This window comes from Littorina saxatilis, linkage group LG4 (assembly GCF_037325665.1).
Source record: "Littorina saxatilis isolate snail1 linkage group LG4, US_GU_Lsax_2.0, whole genome shotgun sequence".
NCBI lineage: Eukaryota > Metazoa > Mollusca > Gastropoda > Littorinimorpha > Littorinidae > Littorina > Littorina saxatilis.
This window is the reverse complement of record NC_090248.1, coordinates 66,614,783-66,639,255: the sequence shown is the minus strand read 5'-3', so window position 1 is coordinate 66,639,255 and position 24,473 is coordinate 66,614,783. Positions and strand designations below refer to the sequence as shown.

General features: G+C 45.4%; 2 protein-coding genes across 3 annotated transcripts; one reads left to right on the top strand and one right to left on the bottom strand.

Moving 5' to 3' along the window:
- Positions 1-1,950: 1,950 nt before the first annotated feature.
- Positions 1,951-7,161, bottom strand: LOC138965424 (uncharacterized). The gene is made up of 2 exons (XM_070337582.1): positions 6,350-7,161; positions 1,951-5,408 (listed from the first exon to the last, which is right to left on the bottom strand). The coding sequence occupies exons 1-2, from the start codon at positions 6,947-6,949 to the stop codon at positions 2,667-2,669; spliced, it is 3,342 nt and encodes a 1,113-aa protein (XP_070193683.1). The 5' UTR covers positions 6,950-7,161; the 3' UTR covers positions 1,951-2,666.
- Positions 7,162-8,729: 1,568 nt separating this feature from the next.
- Positions 8,730-22,125, top strand: LOC138965423 (ras guanine nucleotide exchange factor Y-like). Of its 2 annotated transcripts, none has more exons than XM_070337581.1 (4): positions 8,730-9,191; positions 10,182-10,516; positions 13,337-13,764; positions 14,649-22,125. In XM_070337581.1, the coding sequence occupies exons 2-4, from the start codon at positions 10,311-10,313 to the stop codon at positions 16,130-16,132; spliced, it is 2,118 nt and encodes a 705-aa protein (XP_070193682.1). In that variant the 5' UTR covers positions 8,730-9,191; positions 10,182-10,310; the 3' UTR covers positions 16,133-22,125. The 2 variants fall into 2 exon arrangements, with proteins under 2 accessions (XP_070193682.1, XP_070193681.1); XM_070337580.1 differs by having other exon boundaries at positions 8,730-9,199.
- The last annotated feature ends 2,348 nt before the right edge of the window (positions 22,126-24,473 follow it).

Sequence of the window (24,473 nt, the reverse complement as noted above, 5' to 3'; positions counted from 1 at the left end):
GATCCCATTTACATGCAGTTTTATGCAATAAAACAATCACATGGTGTGATAGTAAAATGATTTTGGTAGTTAGATCTGCAAACAACCCAAAAAGAAAAAAAATCGTAAAAAATGCTCTCTTGTTGTTTTGACCTCTGAACCCGGCATGCGGCATGCGGCTGGCCTGAAGCCAGCAATCCCTCCTCTTGGACACATACCCACATCACCAGCCTGCAAAGTGTCTGTGCACGGTGGGAAATATAAATGAATCAATTTCTTAAAAGCCTCAGACTGGCGTCAAACTGCATAATTAATGCATCACTGAAAAACGTTCAACTCTGCACAGGTAGCATCGGTCAGAATGCGGATTTTGGCGGCGGTTGTGCAAGCGATGGGATGTTCATATTCCACGTAAAAGCCTGGCATGATCTATTATGGTGAGCCGTTAAGAGATTTTGTTGTCACTGGAGATCTCAAGCACTGACACACGATTTTTCTGTCAAGCTTAAGGACACACACACACACACACCGTGGCACACACACACACACATACACAAACAACACACACACACACACACACACACACACACACACACACACCGTGGCACTCACACACACACACACACATACACAAACAACACACACACACACACACACACACACACACACACACACACACACACACACACACATACACAAACAACACACACACACACACACACACACACATACACACACACACACACACACCGTCACACACACACACACACACACACGGCACGCACACACACACTCACTCACATGCCGTGCGCGCGCAGAAAGAGAGAAACTGAGAGAGAGACAGAGACAGACAGACAGAGAGACAAAGACTGAGAGACAGAGAGAGATAGACAGGGAAGGGGAAGGGGGAGGGGGAGGCCGGAGAGAGAGAGAGAGAGTGTGTGTGTGCATGTGTGTGTCAGTGTGTGCAAGTGCATCCGCGTTTTTATAGACTGATATGTGACACCGTTGTTTTGATTATGAGATGACATTGTTGTCAGGGAGGAGGAACTGTTTCGTGTATGCTTAGATTATAGCGAAGACATTGCTCTTTAGCAAGACAATGCAGAAACAAATAGGTACTTAACTTTTGCACTCTTGTTTTTTCATGTGTTTCAAACGACCATTTCTGTTTTCATGTCAATTTTGATGTTATCATTTAATGATTATGTGCATGCAAGTGCATCAGGATGGATGTGTGCGTGTGTGTGTGTGTGTGTGTACGTGCGTGCGGTCGTGCGTGTGTGTTTGTGTGTGTGCGTGCGTGCGTGCGTGCGCCGCGCGCGCGTGCGGTCGTGTGTGTGTGTGTGTGTGTGTGTGTTGTTATGTGTGTTTGGAGGGAAGGGGGGTTGAATATATTACATGTTTAACGTGAGTGTGAATGTTTTAGATCTGCAAAACCTAATGTTAATTTGATTTTGTACTTTTATATCAGTACTGAGTGTATTTATCACAGTTTGTCTGGGGGGAAGATGATACAAAGCTAGGTATTGTACTGAATGCTGATAGCTATAGGTGAGTGATAAGATATGTCGTGCGAAAGCATGTTTGACGGCTGAATGTGGTGATGTTTCTACGAAACAGTGATTTTTCCTTTTGTGATGCGATCCAATTGTACTGTTATTTGTTGTCTGTGACGAGTCAAAAAGAAATGTTCCAACTGTACCTAAAATTTGACAATGAAGTTGTATTGTATTATTACCTTACCACCCTTTTCTCTCTCTCTCTCTTTCAGTCTCAAAACACACACACACACACACACACACACACACACACACACACACACACACACACACACACACACACACACACTACTAATACTACGTACTATCCTACAAACCAAAAGACAGGAACACAGACGGACAAACACACAGAGACAGACAAGGCACAAGCAGACACCCACAACTCATGAAATATGTCCAATACTTCAAAATGATTGAATTTTAATATTTATTCATTTACTGTCATAAAATACTTCAACATTTGTTCATTTCCATACATTTCATGCATAACACTCCGTATCAACTAGCATCGCGTTTAGACAAGTGAATGTCAACACTCGTAAAGCATTTGATTGTTTTTAAAGTGACAACAAGAACAAGAACAAGAACAAGAACAAGAACAACAACAACAACAACAACAACAACAACAACAATAATAGCAATAATCATAAAAGCACATACAATTATGAAGTGATCGCATTACAGCTCGAAGCATTTTACCCTCACATCTATTTAACAGTGTTTTGTTCGGATAAAAAACAAAAAACACACAAAAAACATGACCTAGCCTTCTGAACAGGAACACACTGCACAATCTGCCCCTAAAAGCATAAAGATCGGAGCGAAAGAAAACTCAAGGGACATTTTTCATGATACAAATGAACCCTAGAAATTAGTTTTTTTCCATGTTAAAAAAAAAGTGGAAAAAGCCCAAAGCTAAAAAAGAAAAAGAAAAAAGAAAAAGAAAACATAAATGAAAGGAAATAAAGATAATCAAAACTTCCCATGCATGTAAAGTAGAACTTTTCTCTCGTCAATTCGTTTTTCCGTCGCCGAGAAGGTTCAATAACTGTAAACTTTGATTTCCGATAGACAGAAGAGAACAACAAAACATATCATAAAGGGTGATCATTTCACAGTGTCAGTTCACTGTTTGTCCAAACCAGAACTACGCAGCTTCCTGACCGTGGCCACGTGCGAAGCGAGAGCCGAGTTGATCCAGCCTTGGATCTCAGCCAGCCTCATGACGGCCTTGACCCCTTCCTGACCTTGACCCGAATGACTTGCTCCCCAGGCCTCGAAGATGGACTGGGCGAAGGTGCAGAAGGCCCCAAGGTCCTCGGAGATGCGCAGAGCTCGCCGTCTGTGGAGAGAGTCTGGAAGGTCCTTGAGAAGCACTAGCGAGTACTCGGCCACTTCGTACAGTTCTTGCTTGCTGCGGGCAGCGCGCTTCAGGAAAGTCGTGACTACGTCCATCACTTTGGGGGTTTTTACTGCAGAAGATGTTAGGGCAGAGGGTTCAGGGGCGGAAGAGGGGAAAGTGTTGGAGCACACGTTGACTATGTGCTGAGCCAGAGTCGTGTCCTTGGCAGCGGCTGTGGCGACGGCTTTGGCCATGCTGGTGACGACCTTGCCATGCTGAGCGTTGAGACGACGTTGACGATGTTCAGCTGCTCTCTCCATCAGTGAAACCCTTTGACGTTGGACCGCTGCTGCTTTCTGTCTCTCCTCTTTCTTCTCGTCTGTTGCCAACTGAAGATGGCGGACGATTATGGTGGTGGTCAGTTTCTTTTCTGCATGCTCGTCCACACAGCCTTTGCCCCGGTAGGGGTGAGAATACCCAGCCTTCCCACAGAACCAACAGAAATTCTGTCCACAGTTGCACGTCATCTGGGGACAACCGCCGTTCTTGTAGACGAAGTTTCTGCACCTGGGGCAGTACTTGCCTTCCACCAGCATCACCTTCTGCTCCTCCAGCTCACGTTTCTGTTTGGCTTCTAGGGCGATGTTGTGGTCATCGTGGACCTCTGCCTCGCGGTCAGGAAAGACTGTGGTGGCCAGCTTGTGCCGGTAGTCTTCGGCCTGTGCGCAGGACGCGGGCCAGTGAGCAGGGGAGAGGCACTGGAAGCACACGTGAGACCCGCACGTACACACCACGTCCTGCTGAAGCTGGGAGTTGGGGTCAGAAGCTGTGGCGGCCTGAAGCGTGGAGTTGGGGTCAGAAGCTGTGGCGGCCTGAAGCTGGGAGTTGGGGTCAGAAGCTGTGGCGGCCTGAAGCTGGGAGTTGGGGTCAGAAGCTGTGGCGGCCTGAAGCTGGAAGTTGGGGTCAGAAGATGTGGCGGCCTGAAGCTGGGAGTTGGGGCCAGAAGCTGTGGCGGCCTGAAGCTGGGAGTTGTGGCCAGCAGCTGTGGCAGCCTGAAGATGGAGAACGCGACCGCAGGATTGGTTGGGGCACCATTTCTCTGTGACGGAGGCTCCAATACGGATCTCGTCCTGCCTCTTCAGCACCTTCTCCACAGTGCCCAGGGGAACCACAGACAGCAGAACACCCACCTTGACCTCATCCTGACAGTCGTAGCCCGGACACGTGACGCGCACGAAGCCTTGATGCAGGCGGCTGTGGATGTGCTGCGACCAGCAACTGTCACACACTCGGTGCTTGCACTTCAGCAGGGTCGTGGCAGATGCACTGTCCTGCGTCAGTGGGCTGACATCATCGTAGCACACGTCACAGAAGACAGGCTCCTCCTGCAGCATGTCGGACAAAGAAGGGAGGGAGAAGTCAGTCAGGCTTGACCCCATTTGAAAAATCCGCTGAAGGGAGGGAACGTAGATTTCTGCAGAGCCCAGGTGGTGTTTCAGTTCTCTTTGCTCGCCTTTCGTTTCGTCTCTGTCACAAAAAGACGGGAAGTGATTCCGCCCCTGCAGTTCAGCAACAAAACCCTCGGCAAAGTCCACAGCACAGCTGACAAGGTTGATGACCGTTCCCTTGTAGAGGTCCTGACCGTCATCAGTGTTGACCTGCACCGACAGGAGACCTTCACGCAGCCTGCTGTTGAGCAGCACTTTGTACACGTCGTGCTCGTCGTCGTAGAAACCGTCATGGATGAAGATAAGGTAGGTGAGGGCATCGTCTGTGATGTCTGCTACTTTGGGTTGCACGCCTCGCTTCTTCAGTAGCTCTTTAACGTTGGTTGTAATGTCCAGGAGGAATTTACGGGGTCTGCATGCGGCTTCGAAGTAATTTTGTCCAAAAGAGTCCTTCAGACTGGTCACAGTGACGTCCTCAGTGGGCAAGAGCACCCTGGTGGATTCAAGGGGGGTAACAGCGACAGGCAGAGCAGTAGAGGCAGCCGATAAAGAGGCCTCAGCTTCAGAGTCATCAGCCTGCTGTGCTTCAGAGAGGTACACGATGTGAGACTTGTCTTCCTGGTGGTGACTGGATGTCTTGCTGCCACTCTTCTTCCTGCGGCGTGTCTTGGCCACGCCCACCATCTGCTGTAGTCGCTCCGCCTTCTCGATGAGCGAGCCGAGAAGACAGTCTGTGATCTTGTGTTGCACCGAGCCATCAGCAGCCTGTGCGATCTCTTGGCTGTCACCAACCTGTGCGATCTCTTGGCTGTCACCAACCTGTGCGATCTCTTGGCTGTCAGTGACCGGAACGAGGTCGTGCTGGTAGTGAGCGTGGTAGGAGGGCAGGTCACAGTCGTCAAGGTCCTTGACTGACATCCTCTTCCTCTGCTTGCCGCGGTGCTGTTTCTTGGGCTTGCCGTGCTGCACGTGCTCGTTGTTATCGCCAGGGGCAACGGAGACGTCCTGCTTGATGTACTTGGGGTTGTGCGAGAGGGAGCTCTGGGCTGGAGACGGGTAGTACACCTCGTATCTCACCTAGACAAGGACAGATAATAGTCTCTGATAATGGGCTGTATCAGTAAATATGTAAGACTTTTTTTTCCATCGAGCTTACCTTAAAGCTAAATAAAGTAAATAAACAGCAAACCACGTGCTAGCTCACATTTAATACATTTGTTCCCATCTTTATCAGCGTAAGTAAATATAAGCAATTGACAAAAAAGAACAACACTCATAATTGCAGAAAATGCACATTAAACATAATAATCCCCCCATCCAACTCCTTGGGGTGGGTTGGGGGGTGGGTTGGGTTGGTGGGGTGGGTTGGGTTGGTGGGTTGGGTTGGGTTGGGTTGGTGGGGTGGGTTGGTTGGCTTGGTGGGGTGGGTTGGTTGGCTTGGTGGGGTGGGTTGGGTTGGGTTGGTGGGGTGGGTTGGTGGGGTGGGTTGGTGGGGTGGGTTGGGTTGGTGGGGTGGGTTGGTGGGGTGGGTTGGGTTAGGTTGGTGGGGTGGGCTGGTGGGGTGGGTTGGGTTGGTGGGGTGGGTTGGGTTGGGTTGGTGGGGTGGGTTGGTTGGCTTGGTGGGGTGGGTTGGGTTGGTGGGGTGGGTTGGTGGTGTGGCCAGTGGGTCACAGTTGGGTTGGTGGGGTGGGTTGGGTTGGTGGGGGGTGGGTTGGGTTGGTGGGGGTGGGGAGGGGGGGGGCTGTCACGCCTTTATGGTCACACGGTCATGAATAATCTGGATCAAAACGCAATAGAAGTTTTAAATTGTCAGTCAGTGCTTAAAGCTGGCCGACATCAAATGTGCATACATAGGCCTACATGAGCAAGTTTACATCAACTTAGTAATCAAGTCTTGCAAAAGGGTGCAATTATACCCAAACAGCTATATAGCAACTGCTCGTGAATATGGTTACATCAATCAGTAACGGTGATTAAAATATCTGATAGCAAATGCTGAAATACAAAGCCAGGCCTACCTCTGATTCTCCGATTTCCGGGTTTCTGGCAGCACGCCCGAGCTCAGTGAAGACCTCAATTTGTTTGCCCACGATCTTCTCCGTCTTGCCGGCTGTGTTTGCCCTCAGCTGCTCGATTAACTCCTCCCTCTTCTCTCGTCTGTACGCTCTACGGGACTTTCCGTCAGCAGTCGGAAAGTTGAAGCTGAAGTAGCGACCGTTGCGAGGCTGGATTCGCTTCACTTCACCCTTGTTGCTATGGAAACTGACGCAGCTGGAGGGCCGTTTGAGTTTGTGACGCTCCAGCAGTGACACGGTCAGGTCGGACTGGGCCACGTCGTTGCTTTGGATCTGTCGGATGAGTGCCGACGGCAGCAGCCAACGGGACTGCTTGTTGAGGGACAGGGCCACATCTACTGCAACGTTGTTCAGCTGCGCAGTCCGCTTGTCGTCTGCTGGTACTTTGTCGTCTGCGTCTCCGCCTACCAATTTCTTCAAAAGTTCTGGCCGAACTCTGGACACGATGCATGACTGGTTCTGGTAGCGGCGGCTGTAGCGAGACTTGAACGCACGAAGGGTGTTCCCCGAGTGAACACCGCGATGAGACGTTTTGTGAACCATCGTGTCTGTCGTCTGCTCACACTCCTCAGCGAAAGACTGAATGGTGCAGAACGTTGTGAACTGCGACACTGGAACTGAAGGGACGGTGGCTGCTATATTGCAGTTTGGGTCTCTTTCGTCGTCTGGCAAAGCCCCGATTCCACGGCGAGTTTTATGCGATCAAAGTTCGTGGTGCAAGCGTTCTGTTTACATCGTGGTGGTGCAATCCATGCGATGAGCTATTTATGGAAGGGGAAGTCGTAATGTTTTTGCCTCGTTCTGGGTAAAAATCCAAAAATAGCTAAAACGTCACTTCTATCTTGGGTTAACCAGGTCAGCTCGGCGAAGCCTCGACGTTGTGAGGCCGCATAGCGCCAGTAGCGGGGGGGGGGGGGGGGGGGGGGGGGGTTGCGCAACCCCCCCCCTAGCCTAAACATGTACCTCACTTATTTAAAACATTTTTTATTATTGTTTATTTTATGCCGTTTAATGCAAGTAGCGACCATTTTCCTATCTCAGAATATGACCTACCCATCAGCTTCAGGGGGCCTCGCCCCCAAACCCCTCGAACATCCCCCTGGACCACCACTGGCAACCCCCCCTCCTCTTAGCCTAGTCCGGCCCTGGGTAGCATGGTGTGTGTGTGTGTTTGCGTGCGTGCGTGCGTGTGCGTGCAGTGACATTTGTCTTCTGCAGATCCTGGGTTCGGAACTGGACCATCTGGCGGAGACAACCGTATAAAAGTCATGCTGCCAGAGACTCCGTAGACTATGCATGCATACCAATACAGAATTAACATTATTCTATGAAAAGTATCTTTGTTCATAAATTATTCCTGACCAACGTTATTATAGGACTTTGACCCATGAGGTATTTAAATTAGATAAACTATAAAGCTTGAGTATAGGGTATCAGAGGGCTTTTTCGCTGACTAAACCACTGACTTCACTGAATCAGCCTGTCTGATGCAATGTCTAAGATTCTATTGTGAATATATGTAAACAAGTCAACAATCAAGGGATCACATATAAAGAAGAGTTTTAGAGGAACAATATAGAACACACACACACACACACACACACGCACACACACACACACACACTCACACACACACACACACACACACACACATACACACACACTGCACACACACACACACACACACACAGAAACCAGTTCTTTGAGAGAAAAAATACAAGAACTTAATTATACCAGCCGGCTTTTGAAATTAAATTTCAAGCATGAAACACAAACAATGTCAAAGTGATAAGAACTTTCTAAGAATGTGTTACATCAGTTCAACATAGAAGCAAAGGTGAAGAAGAGAAGAAGAACAAGTTCAAGATAAGGTATCCCTTTAACCACAATAAAAGTATGAACACTCCTTATTTGGAACTGTGGTGCTTCCCTGACCCCTACCCATTTTGAAAGAAAACATGCTTCTGGTCTATTTATATGAGAAAAGGTAAATGAAAGAGACATGACATTTTTAAAAGATTTTTTTAGGTAAGTTCAAGAATTGCCAAGGAGAAAAATAACTGAAAAAGAAAATGAAGCGTTGAGGCATTATTTATAAGAAAATGTAGAAAACTTCAGATAGAGGGGATCAGACTTTTGCACAAAAATCATCACCTAAAAAAATCGATTTTTGAGCTTGAATACCTGGTTTCAATCAGTTCTGTATTAATCTTGTCTACCTTTCCAATTTGGTACAAGTTTGGGTGAGTTACCTACTATAATTATACTATTACATGTATAATTAAACGTTCCAATAACATATATAAGCATTAGTATACAAACTTGTTCATGGTTTTTTTTATTCTGAATTTTGGAACATTAGCATTCTGTCTGTTTTGGGATTCATTCTATTTCCTGTTCTCGGGGGTAGACTCCGGCCTCAAAACTCAACAACAACAAAAACATCAGCCAGAACTATACACGTCATTGTGTATCAACATTGTGATTGAGGAGCAGTCGATCATTTGTCTTCAGTTGTTTCCCTTGAACCGCACTTGCGAACGAATGGTTCGGAGTTGTCATTCGCTTTTCCAGGTGGCACCAACTGCCCTTGGTGCTAAGGAAGTGGAAATATGCCAACCACCCGCACAGTCTACCTCTTGAGACTAACCCGATAAATCTAGTGCAGTCACAATACGTACCCGAAGGCTCTGTGTATGAGCCGGGTAGTACAATCTACCACAAAGAGCGCTGGCATGGCGCCAGTCGCGTCTGCGAGACTGCAAGATCAAGTCGCCATGACAAGGTGAGAAGGTGAGGTTTTGTGGACACTGTCTTGTTTCTGACGTTTTTGCCTGCAGTTTTCCATTGCAGTCTGTGTGTTTGGATTTCTGTTTGGTTGTTGTTTCTAAAATGTACGGAATGAACGCCTAGTTGCAGGTTGTGTTTTATGTCCCTCACGACCATACTAGTACCAGCTTGTTTTCATGTCACGCGAATGTTTTGCAGACATGGTCTGTGTCCTTGCCAGGTCAAGTCTTTCACATAATTGTGATGTTTGTGTTCATCGTTGTCGTGTTCAGTTATTTTGAATAATTGTCTGTCAGTAACATGCAGCCTCACATTTTCGCATTATGATCTCTTAAAACAACACACACTGTCACACACACACACACACACACACACACACACACACAGTGACACACACACACCTCTATGTTTACACACAGTTCAAGGAACACACACACCTCTAAGTCTACCCCTCTACCCCTCCACGACTGATTTGAAAGTCACAGCTCAGTGCATGCAGGCAAACTTATTGGCTTGCATGATATTATAACGCTTGCAGAGCAGACGTGTAGGATTAATAAAATATGGCAGTGTTGATTCAAACAATTGTAATTTAAGACTCTGTCAAAGAGCTAGCCACAAGCAGAACATCATGTTTGCAGATATCGATGCAATTCTTTCAATTTTTGCGCTTAACAACCCCGTTTTAATTACTACTGACTTCACACTTCCTTTTTCCAGATCATGCTTTTAGTTTGTTTCAGATTTCTTGCTGCCTTTTAAAAAAAAATTGTTTAGACATTTTGTACATAAGCTCTATAAATATACCCCCGTTTTAAGACTCTCCTCCATGTTAAGACCTTATTTCTTCAGACCTTATTTCTTCAGACCTTATTTCTTCAGACCTTATTTCTTCAGACCTTATTTCTTCAGATTGTTGAAGGAGTTCCACTGTACATTTACTGTATTATTCTCAATGTCATATGAAATATGGCTTGTTTTGCAGGTAATGCAAGCGACAGGGTGGGATTGAAGAGGAAAGCCACAGAAGCGAAGACGGAAGGAAGGAGGGAGAGATCGCGAGGGGAGAGGGAGAGAAGGGAAGGAGCTAGAAGACGAGAGCAAGGCAGGCAGAATGTCTCAGGCAGGGGGCTCCGTGTCGTGGACCAGCATGAACGAAAACCTGATGGCGCTTCTGGAGGCGGTGCTGAGTCTGGCAGCGTCAGACGCTTCGGCCTCCAGGCGCCCCACCAGGCCGGCCATCAAGGCTGGGGGTCACAGCGAGGAGATCTTCCTTGACCTCACCGAGGACGAGCAGGATGAGTTCTCCTGCAGCATTTGGTAAGAAGTTAAGAGCTATCGTCATGCATACAGGCATGTGTCTGTCTTGGTGTTTTTCTTTTTCTTTTTTTACATTTAGTCAAGTTTTGACTGTGTGTCAACACGCTGGAATGCAGGCGTTAGATAGACGTTACAGTAAGCAACTGAAGCTAACAGTCTGAGCGGATATATCCGTACCTGGTCAGATAGAGCCATATGAGTTGGTACGGATATGTCCGTACCTGGGAGACAATGAGTTAATGAATAATGGAGATGTTCCACATCCAAACAGCTGTTTTTGGCATCTTTGAGCAGCGTCTGACCATAGTGGCTAGAACGGATGTGTGGAATGTGGGTATGACAACTCAGTGTGTGAGAGCGTTACCATTGTTTTATGTTCCTTTAACGATCCAAGCGTTCCGTTACCGATGGGTTAAGGTTCCATTACCGTTCATTCTGATCGGGAGGGGAAAGGCTAAAATTTTGAACATGCAGCCCAAACTCAACCGTCTCTACCGTTCAAAGCAGTTCTGTTAACGATCATTTACGTTTCATTGCGGTTCCCTCCCGTGCCCGCACCGTTCCTTGGTCGGTACGAGAACGGGACCTAGAACGGTTGTGTGGAATGGGGGTATAACAGAGTTCCTAGGTATGATATCCCCAGACTTTTTTTCTTCATTTTTTTGATAAATGTCTTTGATGACGTCATATCCGGCTTTTTGTGATTGCAAATTTTCATGGTGATTTGAAATAACTGTGGGTGTTTCACTCCTTGGCAATGCCAAACGATATAGTTTGTTTTTACAAATATATATACAAGATACAAGATATTTATTCACCAATTTTGCAAAAGGATTTCATCTTGGCACGGCACGGTAAAAATAAAATAAAAACCAACCAGACACATATGCAGACACACATCACCATGCATGCATACATACGTACATTACACTGTCATGCACACACAGACACAACTCACACACACACACACACACACAATTATTTACATACTCACACATAACCAGCCACATATCTACATCACAAATTCACATCGTCGCCTTGTAAAGGTAAAAACCATATCAGTTTAAAAGGGGTGCCAGTAATATCAATGCAACATTAGTGAATACTAGAACAATACCTAAAAATTATAATCCATTTAAAAGTAAGTAGTACACGTAATTATTATCATTTAGTCAGATCATCACATAAAATTATATAATCATAATCTAGCCAGTTAGACAGTTTAAAACAACAGTATTAACAGACTATCACAGATCTACTCAAGCACCTGAACCTAGAGTCACATTGCACAAAACTACTACCATCACAGAACTACTCAAGCACCTAAAAAATAAGGACCATTCCACATTGCACATACTTCCACTATCACAAGTTATGAGAACAGTAATGGAATGCAGTGAAAGGACTAAGTAACAAAAGAACCCCCCCCCTAATCCTATAACTACAGTATATTACAACGTCTTCTCTACAGGAGTTGTCAGTACAGCATGGGGGATGAAGCTAGAGCGAAAGCGACTAGTTCTGGCTTTCAAAGCTCTGTAGCGCCTACCAGATGGAAGAGGCTCGAAGAAGTGGTTTGCCGGGTGGGAGGGGTCGCGAACAATCTTTCCTGCTTTTCGACTTGAGCGCAACTCAAAAATAGAGGCAACGGAAGGGAAGTCACAGCCCGCGACCTTGGAGGCTGTCCGCACAATGCTCTCCAGTAGCTGTTTCTCTTTCTCAGTGGTGCTGCCATATATTGATTCTTTCAACTACATGTCCATACTTTCATCAGGACACATCCAAGTCTGTCTGATTTCGACTTGCATTCGTACGCTGTGGGGTACGACCCCTCAGTGCTCAGCTTGCCTGAGTAGGAGGTAGACTATTGATTTCTTTCTTCCCCATGGTCTTAGATTAATTGCCACTTCCTTCTTGCTGCCCATCTTGATGCAAGGCCTTGGCCGTACTTCTCCCCTGCCTGCAGTTTAGGAGGAGAGTTTAATAGCACTGTTGTTAATGACGCTCTTGTTGAAGCTTGTGGTTGTTGTGCTGAATGTCTGATGGTTCCAAACATAGCTTGTGGCTGTTGTGCTGAATGTCTGATGGTTCCAAACATAGCTTGTGGCTGTTGTGCTCAATGTCTGATGGTTCCAAACATAGCTTGTGGAACATGCCCGTTAAGACCTCCTCAAATCAAGATTCTTAGATGTTGTTCTGCTCAAAGAAAGAACATCTCCCCCAAAAGAAGAAAAAAAAACACTTCAGAAAATTCAGATTCTGACCTTCAATTGTTAAATTTGTTGTTTTAAAATTACCACAATATCGGTTATAATTTCTGTGCCTAGTGTCATGTCATGTCATGATTTGCAGTCATGTGGAAGTGGTACTTTAGCATGATCTTCTGTGTTCTCTGTTGCTTGCTGGCCCAATAGACAGACAGTATTCAGGAAATAAATCTGTACTTTTTTTTTTGGGGGGGGGGGGGGGGGGGTGCAGAGAGTTGCTTTTTGTTTGGAAAGAAGAGGGTAACATAGGCCAATCATAATTTAGTGGAGTGGTGGTCATGCACAAGTGCTGAAGGATATGATACAGTGCCTAAACAAGTTGTGCCACTACGCCATTATTTTCTTTGCAGTGTATTGTATTTGTTGTGCCTGTGTGTGTGCTCTATCAAGTGTATTGTATTTGTTGTGCCTGTGCAGTGTGTGTGCAGCTATCAAGTATATTATATTTGTTGTGCCTGTGTGTGTGCAGCTATCCAGTATATTGTATTTGTTGTGCCTGTGTGTGTGCAGCTATCCAGTATATTGTATTTGTTGTGCCTGTGTGTGTGTGCAGCTATCAAGTGCTGAAGGAGTCGATGCAGTGCCTCAACCATCACAAGTTCTGCCACTCCTGTCTCTACGTCTGGTCCACCACGGGTCAGTACGCCAACCGTGTGCGCTGCCCCGTCTGCCGTTGCCAGGGCTACTACTTCCGCAACGATGACCTTGACGAGAAGATCAACAAGAAGAAGGTCAAGTGCTCGATGGACGGCTGTCGGTGGACGGGTCAGCTGAAGATGTTGGGGGGTCACCGACACACGAACTACGGGGAAGCCACCGCCACCAGAACACCATCCTACACTCTGAGGGACGAAGAGTCGAACGATGAGTCCGATGATGACGACGACGATGAGTCGGACAGTACTGTGTTAGAGTTGCCGTACCTAGGGAGGGCCGCGCCTGAACTGCCTCACCGCTTGCAGTCACGCTTCACCGGCACAGGTAGGAATGTAGGCCTTGAGTTGTGGCTTGTCTTTGTACTTTCCAACTGTTTAATGCAGTCTTGTGTGTGTCTGTTTGGTATGGATGTTTTTTTAAAGTTTTATACTCATTAGCTTTCTGTGTTGAAATGACACCCTTAGGACCAACGAAAGTGTTCCTACATCGCAGATGTCCTTTCAAGACAGTTATATTTTCATAAAGTTAATAAACAAAAGGACAACAGGTGTCCTCTCGTGGGAGGTGTCCTCTCATCAGAGGGGCCTGTTGTAACAGGTTCCGCTTTGAATATTGCTGTGTGTTGTAGCACAAACAGGGCGATTCAGAAGACTAGAAGAAAAGGTGCTAATTGCTAATAGCAAGATCTAGATGTGGCTTTTTTTAGCACGTGTATGGGTAACGTCATAAAATCTTGTTTTTACGTCACGCTTTTGCCAAGATCTGCACTCTTGGTGGGTGCAAAGTACACACAGTACATGGGACAAAAGTGACCATCAGGAACGGACCAGGCTTGAAAATGTATTTCACGGTAAATGTTTCCGGAAAAGGTGTTTTCAGTTTTGATTTGAACTGAGATAGGGAAGAGCAGCTGCGAAGGTCAGCGGGCAGTGAATTCCAAACAGAAGGGGCCTGATACTTAAAGGATTTCTTTCCGTGCGTTTCCAGTTTAAATTTTGGTACTTTGAGGACCTTTTCAGAGCTGGACCTGAGAGAGCGAGAGGGCTCGTAGATGCTCAGTACTGATGATAGGTATGGGGGAAGGGTGTTTGGAAGTGATTTGGAACATTGGAGAGAAAAATGAGTCACGGTTGATGTAATATCTACACGTACAGGTCTTTGCTACACATTCGATCACCTAGAACACTGTATTATGATTATTTGTACAGGTCTGCAGGCACGAAGACTGATGACCACCACTCGGGCCACAGCAGAGGACAGCAGCGAGAGCCCCACAGTGCGGACCACCACCACCCCACTGGACAGAAGTACAGTCACTGCAGCCACAATCATGAGGCACAGGCGCAACGCCGCTGCCGTCAGTGCTGAACCCCCCAGCTCCCCTGTGGGAGGGGGTGCTGGTATCTTGCTGAGGGAGCGTCAAAATGCCAACACCCTCAATACGAACACTGAAACTGCAGGACAGGGTGGGCTAGCTTTGCTGAGAGAACGTCGTAATGCCAACCCCCTGAACACGAATGCCGAATCCACTGGCCAGAGAGACGGTGTTTTGCTGAGAGAACGTCGTAATGCCAACCCCCTGAACACGAATGCCGAATCCACTGGCCAGGGAGACGGTGTTTTGCTGAGAGAACGTCGTAATGCCAACCCCCTGAACACGAATGCCGAATCCACTGGCCAGGGAGACGGTGTTTTGCTGAGAGAACGGCAAAATGCCAACACCCTGAATACCAATCCTGAAACTGCAGGCCAGGGTGGGCTGGCTTTGCTGAGAGAACGTCGAAATGCTAACTACCTGAACACCAACGCTGAAACTACAGGCCAGGGAGGTGGTGCTTTGCTGAGAGATCGTCGCATCAACAACTCTGAGACCTCTAACCAGGCTGGTGTTGTTTTGCTGAGAGACCGTCGCAACAGCACCAGCCGGGCGAGCATAAGAAACAGTGAGGCGTTGGGCTCCACTACAGCAGTGGAAGGGGCTGGGGGCAGTTCACTGGGGGAGAGGCCTAGCTCTGACGCTAGCGTTGAGGCTTCATCTAGCCAAACCTCATCCACATCACCAACTCCAGCACCGACACGTCTGTCTGTTCGTCAGAGGGTGCACCCCATCCGACGCGGCCCAGTGAACCGTATCGCTGTCTCTCACACCGATAGCAACAACAACCTGGCAGCAACCACCGCCAACAATACCACCACGGAAGAGGCAACGCCGCAGGCTACTCCCACCCCCAGACAGCCCCGCCCCCCGTCAGCTCCCCGCCCGGCCAACCAGGCCACGAGGCGCAACTTGCCAGGGTTGACCACAGCCGCCCGCCCGCCTCGCGGTCAGTCAACCGGTCAGTCAACCGGTCTGCGAAATTCGTCTCCGCCCCCACACGTCATCCGAGCTCCGCCCACATTCAACGCAGCCACTACCCCCCGCACCCACACCAATCACGTTGCTGTGAACAATTTCCACGACCGATTGCAGGAAAGCCGCGATCGTCTGGAAGGGTTGATGTCCAATTTCTCCGGCGAGCTGGAGAGATCACGTCAGGAGATGGCCGACTTTCAGCTGGAGAGGGAGCGTCAGCGTCGAGAGCAGCTGACGGAGGTCAGAGAGCTAGGTCGTCGCCTGGGACAGGTGGCCTCTGAGCTGAGGCTGCTGCTCAACCATCGCACACAATTGAGCCCCTCTGATTCAGACGATTAGGAATGTTCCGTCTGGAAGTTGCATGTATGTATGGTTTCTACATTGCGTCTTTGGTTCCTATGGTGCGATTATGATTTCTATTGTTTAAATTGACCTTTTCTTTGCAAATGGAGTTCCGGTATCGCAACTAGAGTCCCATATTGCAAATTCAATCCTTATTTTGCAAAAAATTATGGTTCTTGTATTACAAATAGAGTCCCTGAATTGCAACTATGTGAAGTGCAACTATGGTCCCTATATTGCAAATAGTCAAGCTACATTGCAAATCTAAAAAGTCCAGTTGCTGAGTCGGTGTGCTGCAGTTCTACTTCCAGTGGAGATGACTACAGACTGCAAAATTAACAAAGTTTTCAGAAGATCAGATGACTTGATTGTAATCTAGCAAAGTTGTTATGCACCCAGCATGCATGTGATGTTAAAAAAATGCATTCCAAAAGCTATGTGATGATATAAAAAAAAACTTCTTTGAGGACAGCTGGATACTGTTTATACTTTATTTTGTCGAGCGGTTATATGTTTTTTGGCTTCCTTTTCTTCGTTCTTTTCTTTTGTGCTGGACATGCATGGTTACAACATTTTTTATGCAAACCATCACTCTTTGATCTATTGGAGAAGCACCATTTATTTTTAATCTTCATGAAAGAAAAAAGACAGACTGTCAACAATGTTCAGATTTATGCTCCTGCCTTATGGTCTGGGGTGTGGAACAGTGGCGCCAGCGTCTCTCAAAAGGGTCTGTAGATTGAAGAGAATGGGACAAGTTTATGTTTGACATGTAGTGTTGTGTTACAAACCATGCTCTGTGAATATGGGAGTGAGACCTTGTACTCAGTGATTTGAGTAAATCATTATACATGTACATAACAAAATTAAAATGTACATAGTCTATCGACAGAACATATCTTTACAGCTGATCTCTTTTTACAATTGAAGAGCTTTAGGTTCCAAATAAGACAATTTGTGAAAATCACAGATTCAGGTAAAGAGTGAAGAAATATTTTATGTGGATGTTTTCCTGACTTTGTCCATGCGCAGCGCAACATTATAATGATAATAAAGCACCTGAAGTGAAGTCTGAACCATGAGATGTGTAGTGGGTCTCTCGTCTTGATGGTCTGCAGTGAATATGTGATGATTGGATAATTATATGTATATATATATATGCAACTTGATTTTAAGCATGTTGTGAATCGCATGCTCATGTTATGATAAGAACGTTTTCTTCATCTGAATGTTTTCATTTATGAATAAACGTATCGTCCTTAGAGGCAAAATTCTGGCAAAAATATCATGTGTCCCTCCATACCTGACTGCCCAGACTGTGATAATTATCATGTAATGAGTCCATTTATTCTCCCTCACTGTAACATCAGCCTGTAAGCTCGTGCTTGCTTGCTTGCTTTGTTTGTTGTCTCATGCATGTACAGACAGAAGTATTCACATGGGTGGGATTCTTCCGGTATATATGCCGGAAATCCGGATTCGATTATGGCCTTTTTTTCACCCCCCGCGGGTTAGGGGGAAGAATTTACCCGATGCTCCCCAGCATGTCGTAAGAGGCGGCTAACGGATTCTGTTTCTCCTTTTACCCTTGTTAAGTGTTTCTTGTATAGAATATAGTCAATTTTTGTAAAGATTTTAGTCAAGCAGTATGTAAGAAAAGTCCTTTGTACTGGAAACTTGCATTCTCCCAGTAAGGTAATACATTGTACTACGTTGCAAGCCCCTGGAGCAAATTTTTGATTAGTGCTTTTGTGAACAAGAACAATTGACAAGTGGCTCTATCCCATCTCCCCCCTTTCCCTGTCGCGATATAACCTTCGTGGTTGAAAACGACGTTAAACACCAAATAAATAAAGAAAGACCTATTTATGAGAGAAAAATGTAAGTTTTACGCCCTCACGGCAAAGCCATTAGGGGCATGTTACACGGGAAAACCCGGCTTTGTTTGAAAATAAAAAATTTGGAAAATGCAGGGGGGGGGGGGTGTAGACAGTTGGCTGCCGGCTGCTAGAGGAGACCTGAAATGGGCTAGGGACCGGGTTGGGTCGTCTTGGGTCAGTGCTGAAATGGTTACTTTGTTGGCTGTTGGCCGAACGGACACCCGGGCTTACCCCCTTATAGGACTGGGTGGCCGAGTGGTAACGCACTTGCGCTCGGAAGCGAGAGGTTGCGAGTTCGACAATGGGTCAGGGCGTCAGCAATTTTCTCCCCCCTTTCCTAACCTAGGTGGTGGGTTCAAGTGCTAGTCTTTCGGATGAGACGAAAAACCGAGGTCCCTTCGTGTACACTACATTGGGGTGTGCACGTTAAAGATCCCACGATTGACAAAAGGGTCTTTCCTGGCAAAATTGTATAGGCATAGATAAAAAATGTCCACCCCATTTGACTTGGAATAATAGGCCGTGAAAAGTAGGATATGCGCCGAAATGGCTGCGATCTGCTGGTCGATGTGAATGCGTGATGTATTGTGTAAAAAATTCCATCTCACACGGCATAAATAGATCCCTGCGCCTTGAGTCCGAGTCTGGAGATACGTGCGCGATATAAGACTTCATAATACCCCTCGCGGGTTAGGGGGAAGAATTTACCCGATGCTCCCCAGCATGTCGTAAAAGGTGACTAACGGATTCTGTTTCTCCTTTTACCCTTGTTAAGTGTTTCTTGTATAGAATATAGTCAATGTTTGTAAAGATTTTAGTCAAGCAGTATGTAAGAAATGTTAAGTCCTTTGCACTGGAAACTTGCATTCTCCCAGTAAGGTCATATATTGTACTACGTTGCAAGCCCCTGGAGCAATTTTTTGATTAGTGCTTTTGTGAACAAGAAACAATTAACAAGTGGCTTTATCCCATCTCCCCCACTTTCCCTGTCGCGATATAACCTTTGTGGTTGAAAACGACGTTAAACACCAAATAAAGAAAGAACTCTGTCACAACCCATATAAACATGACGAGTTATTTTCGGAATTGGTCTATTGGTGAGTGTTATGTATAGTTGTACGACTGCACCATTCCCAATACACATGAGTAACACCTTTAAAGTATCAGCTGATAAGGTAACAGTAGGTTTGTTGTTCGCTTGAAATATGAGAATCAGTTGATGATTGTAGATAATAGTGTACATAACAGTCATACCTGACATTGTGGCCAGTTCCTATATTTTGTGTGTCTTCAAATTTGTTAAATACTAGTTCATTGTACATTGAAACCTTTGTTAATGTCCTCTCTGTATCATAGCAGCTTTGCTAATGTCCTCTCTGTATCATAGCAGCTTTGCTAATGTCCTCTCTGTATCATACCAGCTTTGCTAATGTCCTCTCTGTATCATAGCAGCTTTGCTAGTGTCCTCTCTGTATCATACCAGCTTTGCTAATGTCCTCTCTGTATCATAGCAGCTTTGCTAATGTCCTCTCTGTATCATAGCAGCTTTGCTAATGTCCTCTCTGTATCATACCAGCTTTGCTAATGTCCTCTCTGTATCATAGCAGCTTTGCTAATGTCCTCTCTGTATCATAGCAGCTTTGCTAATGTCCTCTCTGTATCATAGTATCATAGTAGCTTTGCTAATGTCCTCTCTGTATCATAGCAGCTTTGCTAATGTCCTCTCTGTATCATATAGCAGCTTTGCTAATGTCCTCTCTGTATCATAGCAGCTTTGCTAGTGTCCTCTCTGTATCATAGCAGCTTTGCTAATGTCCTCTCTGTATCATAGTATCATAGTAGCTTTGCTAATGTCCTCTCAGTATCATAGCAGCTTTGCTAATGTCCTCTCAGTATCATAGCAGCTTTGCTAATGTCCTCTCTGTATCATAGTATCATAGCAGCTTTGCTAATGTCCTCTCTGTATCATAGCAGCTTTGCTAATGTCCTCTCTGTATCATAGCAGCTTTGCTAATTTGTTTGTTTATTTGTTGCTTAACGTCCAGCCGACTACGCAGAGCCATATCAGGACGAGAGCTTTGCTAATGTCCTCTCTGTATCATAGCAGCTTTGCTAGTGTCCTCTCTGTATCATAGCAGCTTTGCTAATGTCCTCTCTGTATCATAGTATCATAGTAGCTTTGCTAATGTCCTCTCAGTATCATAGCAGCTTTGCTAATGTCCTCTCAGTATCATAGCAGCTTTGCTAATGTCCTCTCTGTATCATAGTATCATAGCAGCTTTGCTAATGTCCTCTCTGTATCATAGCAGCTTTGCTAATGTCCTCTCTGTATCATAGCAGCTTTGCTAATGTCCTCTCAGTATCATAGCAGCTTTGCTAATGTCCTCTCAGTATCATAGCAGCTTTGCTAATGTCCTCTCAGTATCATAGCAGCTTTGCTAGTGTCCTCTCTGTATCATAGCAGCTTTGCTAATGTCCTCTCTGTATCATAGCAGCTTTGCTAATGTCCTCTCTGTATCATAGCAGCTTTGCTAGTGTCCTCTCTGTATCATAGCAGCTTTGCTAATGTCCTCTCTGTATCATAGCAGCTTTGCTAGTGTCCTCTCTGTATCATAGTATCATAGCAGCTTTGCTAGTGTCCTCTCTGTATCATAGCAGCTTTGCTAGTGTCCTCTCTGTATCATAGCAGCTTTGCTAGTGTCCTCTCTGTATCATAGCAGCTTTGCTAGTGTCCTCTCTGTATCATACCAGCTTTGCTAGTGTCCTCTCTGTATCATAGCAGCTTTGCTAGTGTCCTCTCTGTATCATAGCAGCTTTGCTAGTGTCCTCTCTGTATCATAGCAGCTTTGCTAATGTCCTCTCTGTATCATAGCAGCTTTGCTAGTGTCCTCTCTGTATCATAGCAGCTTTGCTAATGTCCTCTCTGTATCATAGCAGCTTTGCTAGTGTCCTCTCTGTATCATAGCAGCTTTGCTAATGTCCTCTCTGTATCATAGCAGCTTTGCTAATGTCCTCTCTGTATCATAGCAGCTTTGCTAATGTCCTCTCTGTATCATAGCAGCTTTGAAGTCACTATCTAATTTTGTCTGACGGATTCAAGGTGAGCGCTTTAAATACAGTGTCTGCTCAATGTGATGACTTTTCTTTCTTTTTTTTTCATTTTCATTACTTTATTGTCCCATCGCTGGGAAATTCGGGTCGCTTCCTCCCAGTGGAAAGCTAGCAGCAACGGAGTCGCGCTACCCAGGTTTCTGAGTGTTTAGGTGTATTCAGCCACCTGCACTTATGGCAGAATGACCAAGGTCTTTTATGTGCCATTGTGGTGACACGGTGGTGGGACATGGCTTCAGTCTCTGGGTCTGCCCATAAAGTTGACCCGTCCCGGCTCGAATTCGAACCTGCGACTTTTCGATCACAAGTCCAGTGCTCTACCAACTGAGTTACCGGGCCCCCAGTATCTTTCGAAAGCATGCAGATCAGAGTTCACTGTGAAAATATCAGCGTGTTTACTTCTTGACTCTTCTTCATGGCAGATAAACAACTCTCATCCACAGCACCAACAAATCCCGAAATAGTTTTTAACGAATTTTGCATTTTTTAGGCCCTATCTGAATTCGTATGGTCATGTTATACTTTTTTCAGTTGCTGTCCTGTTTGAGGAGATTTAATATTCCTCATTTCTGTTCTGTTTTTAAAAAAAAACGCATTTACAATACACATCATTCCTTATATAGTGCAACTGATGTTTTCTTTCTTGAAGTTAGAGATTTACGACAATCCTACATCCTCATTTTTTCAGTATTTGAATAAAACCAGCCTTAGGGTACATCCTTATTTATACCTTTTTTGAATAAAACCAGTGTGTTGCTGCTTGAATGCAGGATGTATATTAGTGGTAGTATTTTGTTTATTTATTTATCATGGCTTTTGTGATAGTTTTGCTGATTTGTTTATTTATTTAGTGGGAAAACCTGTCAGAATGTACATAGACATTTTGAACTGTGATACTTACAAGTGTGAAACTAAAGTTTGATGTATGCAGCTGTCATAGACCTTGGAATATATATGTGTTTTGGGCATCATTCACCAATAACATTGTTTCAAATCTGACTACTTTTTGTGACAATATGAAAATGTGATGATTTGTGAAATTGCTGACCAGTTTGGTTGAATATTGGTGAGGCTCTCTCTCTCTCTCTCTCTCTCTCTCTCTCTCTCTCTCTCTCTCTCTCTCACACACACACACACACTGGCACACACACACACACACACACACACACACACAAACACACTGCCAAAGGATTGCCTCTTTGGAGGGGTAAACAAACAAAAATTTTACTCTAAGCTTTTATAGAAGTAGGTGTTTGGAATATCGTAGTTCGTACCGTCAATTAAAGAATAACTATGTGAATGACTGAAGAATAAATTCCATAACCTCTGGACGCTACGTGGCCAGACCGTACTGCTGACATTGATCCATTGCGGTGTTTAATGAAGGGGGGGGGGGGGGGAGAGAGTATGTAAATCTTACCGTGTGTGCACTATTCAAAACTGACAGGTCTTTCATGAACAGGACGTACGTATACTCGTATCAAAGCCGCGTTTCCGGGTCGATCGAAGTATCCTTGCTGTAACTATACTATCAGTATTTTTTGTTATACAAGCTCTTGTGGTTCCTGAATAAGAATAAGAAAACAACAGAAAAGCGGCGTTTACTAAAATAAGACATGCTCGTAGCCATAGAAGCTGTAATTTCTGCAACTCCAATGATGTAGTGACCTAATTCTTCTATGTCTCCTTGACAATCTCGTTAGTATAGCTTACTAACAGTTATGAAAGCAAAAACTCGTAACGGTGTACACTGACACACACACACACACACACACACACACACACACACACACACACACAAAACCCAACTGACAACAGAAACAACAAAAAGTTTGTTTTTTTAAAGATCTTGAAGAACTTGATTTAGGACACTGAGTACACTGCTTATTTTCCCGTCTTTTTTAATTCAAACATTTTTTTTTTCATTTTTTTTACTAATACTTCTAAAACAAAAATGTACAGGCTAGTGCAATGTTGACACGGCGTCCGGTTTTTCAAGTGTGGCGCGTACATATCATTATATGCGTCGATTAAAGGGCGCAGAGCCACGCGTGAAGATATGCAGTATGAAAACAAGTATGAAAACAAGTAGGGGCCCGGGAGTGGTCGCGGACGCCTTTAGCTATGATCACTGAAGAAAAGTGTCTCATGATTGTTATGCCTCACTCACACATCTCTTCCCCCACAATGAGAGAGAGAGAGGGGGGGAGGGAGAGAGAGAGAAAGAGAGAGAGAGCGCGGAGAGAAACCACCACATATACATGGAAAACGACGGTAAGGGTAAATGACCCAATAAAACTGCCACAGGGCAATCGGGTAATTTGAAGTGGCACAATGTGGATCATAAAGTCTATACAGTCTTCGCACATGCACTCGAGAAGAATTCACACACTCTAAACGCGAAGCCGCACACACACACGGCTCGCATAAACACAGACGTAGGCGCATACGCACGCACACACACACACACAAACCACACACTAACACACACATACGCACGCATGCGTAGTTGACACGTATCAACATTTGACTGACAACTGAGCATCCGTGCTGACCATGAGTCAAAAATGTTCCCACAGGTTTTCCTGTGACCTCTGAGTATCTTTGGTCTCAGTTTTGGCGTAAGAGAGTCAATGTATCAGTTAATGATTCGCTTCCAGAACCGGCTGTATATTTTTCCGCTGTACACACTTTCACGGACACACACACACTGACACACACACACGTGCGCGCGCACGGCACACAAACAAACACGCACACACACATACACATACATAGTACGTGTGGCACACACATACGTGACACGCACACACACACGACACACACACACACCATACACACACACAAACACGCCCACGCATCAAACTGATAACATTCAGAGTCTGTCACAGTCCATAATTCTTTTTTTTCCTACCAGTAATCTGACCTGGTGACCTTCCAGCCCAACCTACATCGCAGCCTTCAACCCACAGATATATGTTCTATGTCTGTACCTTCAACCCCTCAAGGAGAGGCCGTTCCTTGTTTGTTTAGCGTTATACTGAAATGAAAGTAAATTTAGGCCACATTGTCGGATGCAGGCAAGACAGATTTCCATCAGTCGTTTTGTTCCGCTCTTTCTACTTTGCCTCTAAATAAAATAAAATGTAAACAGTATTTTCACATACACAACTTTTTTGAGGTAGGGCCTACTCGTATTGGTACACAAACAAGTATTTACCCGCATTTCAACACCTATGTCATGTGTAAAAATATAGTGTTGAAAAAATAAAAAAGGTTGAACGCAAAGAATGTATGTGAACACAAATCCTGTTGGATCAAATTTAATTACTGAAGTTCGGAGTCTT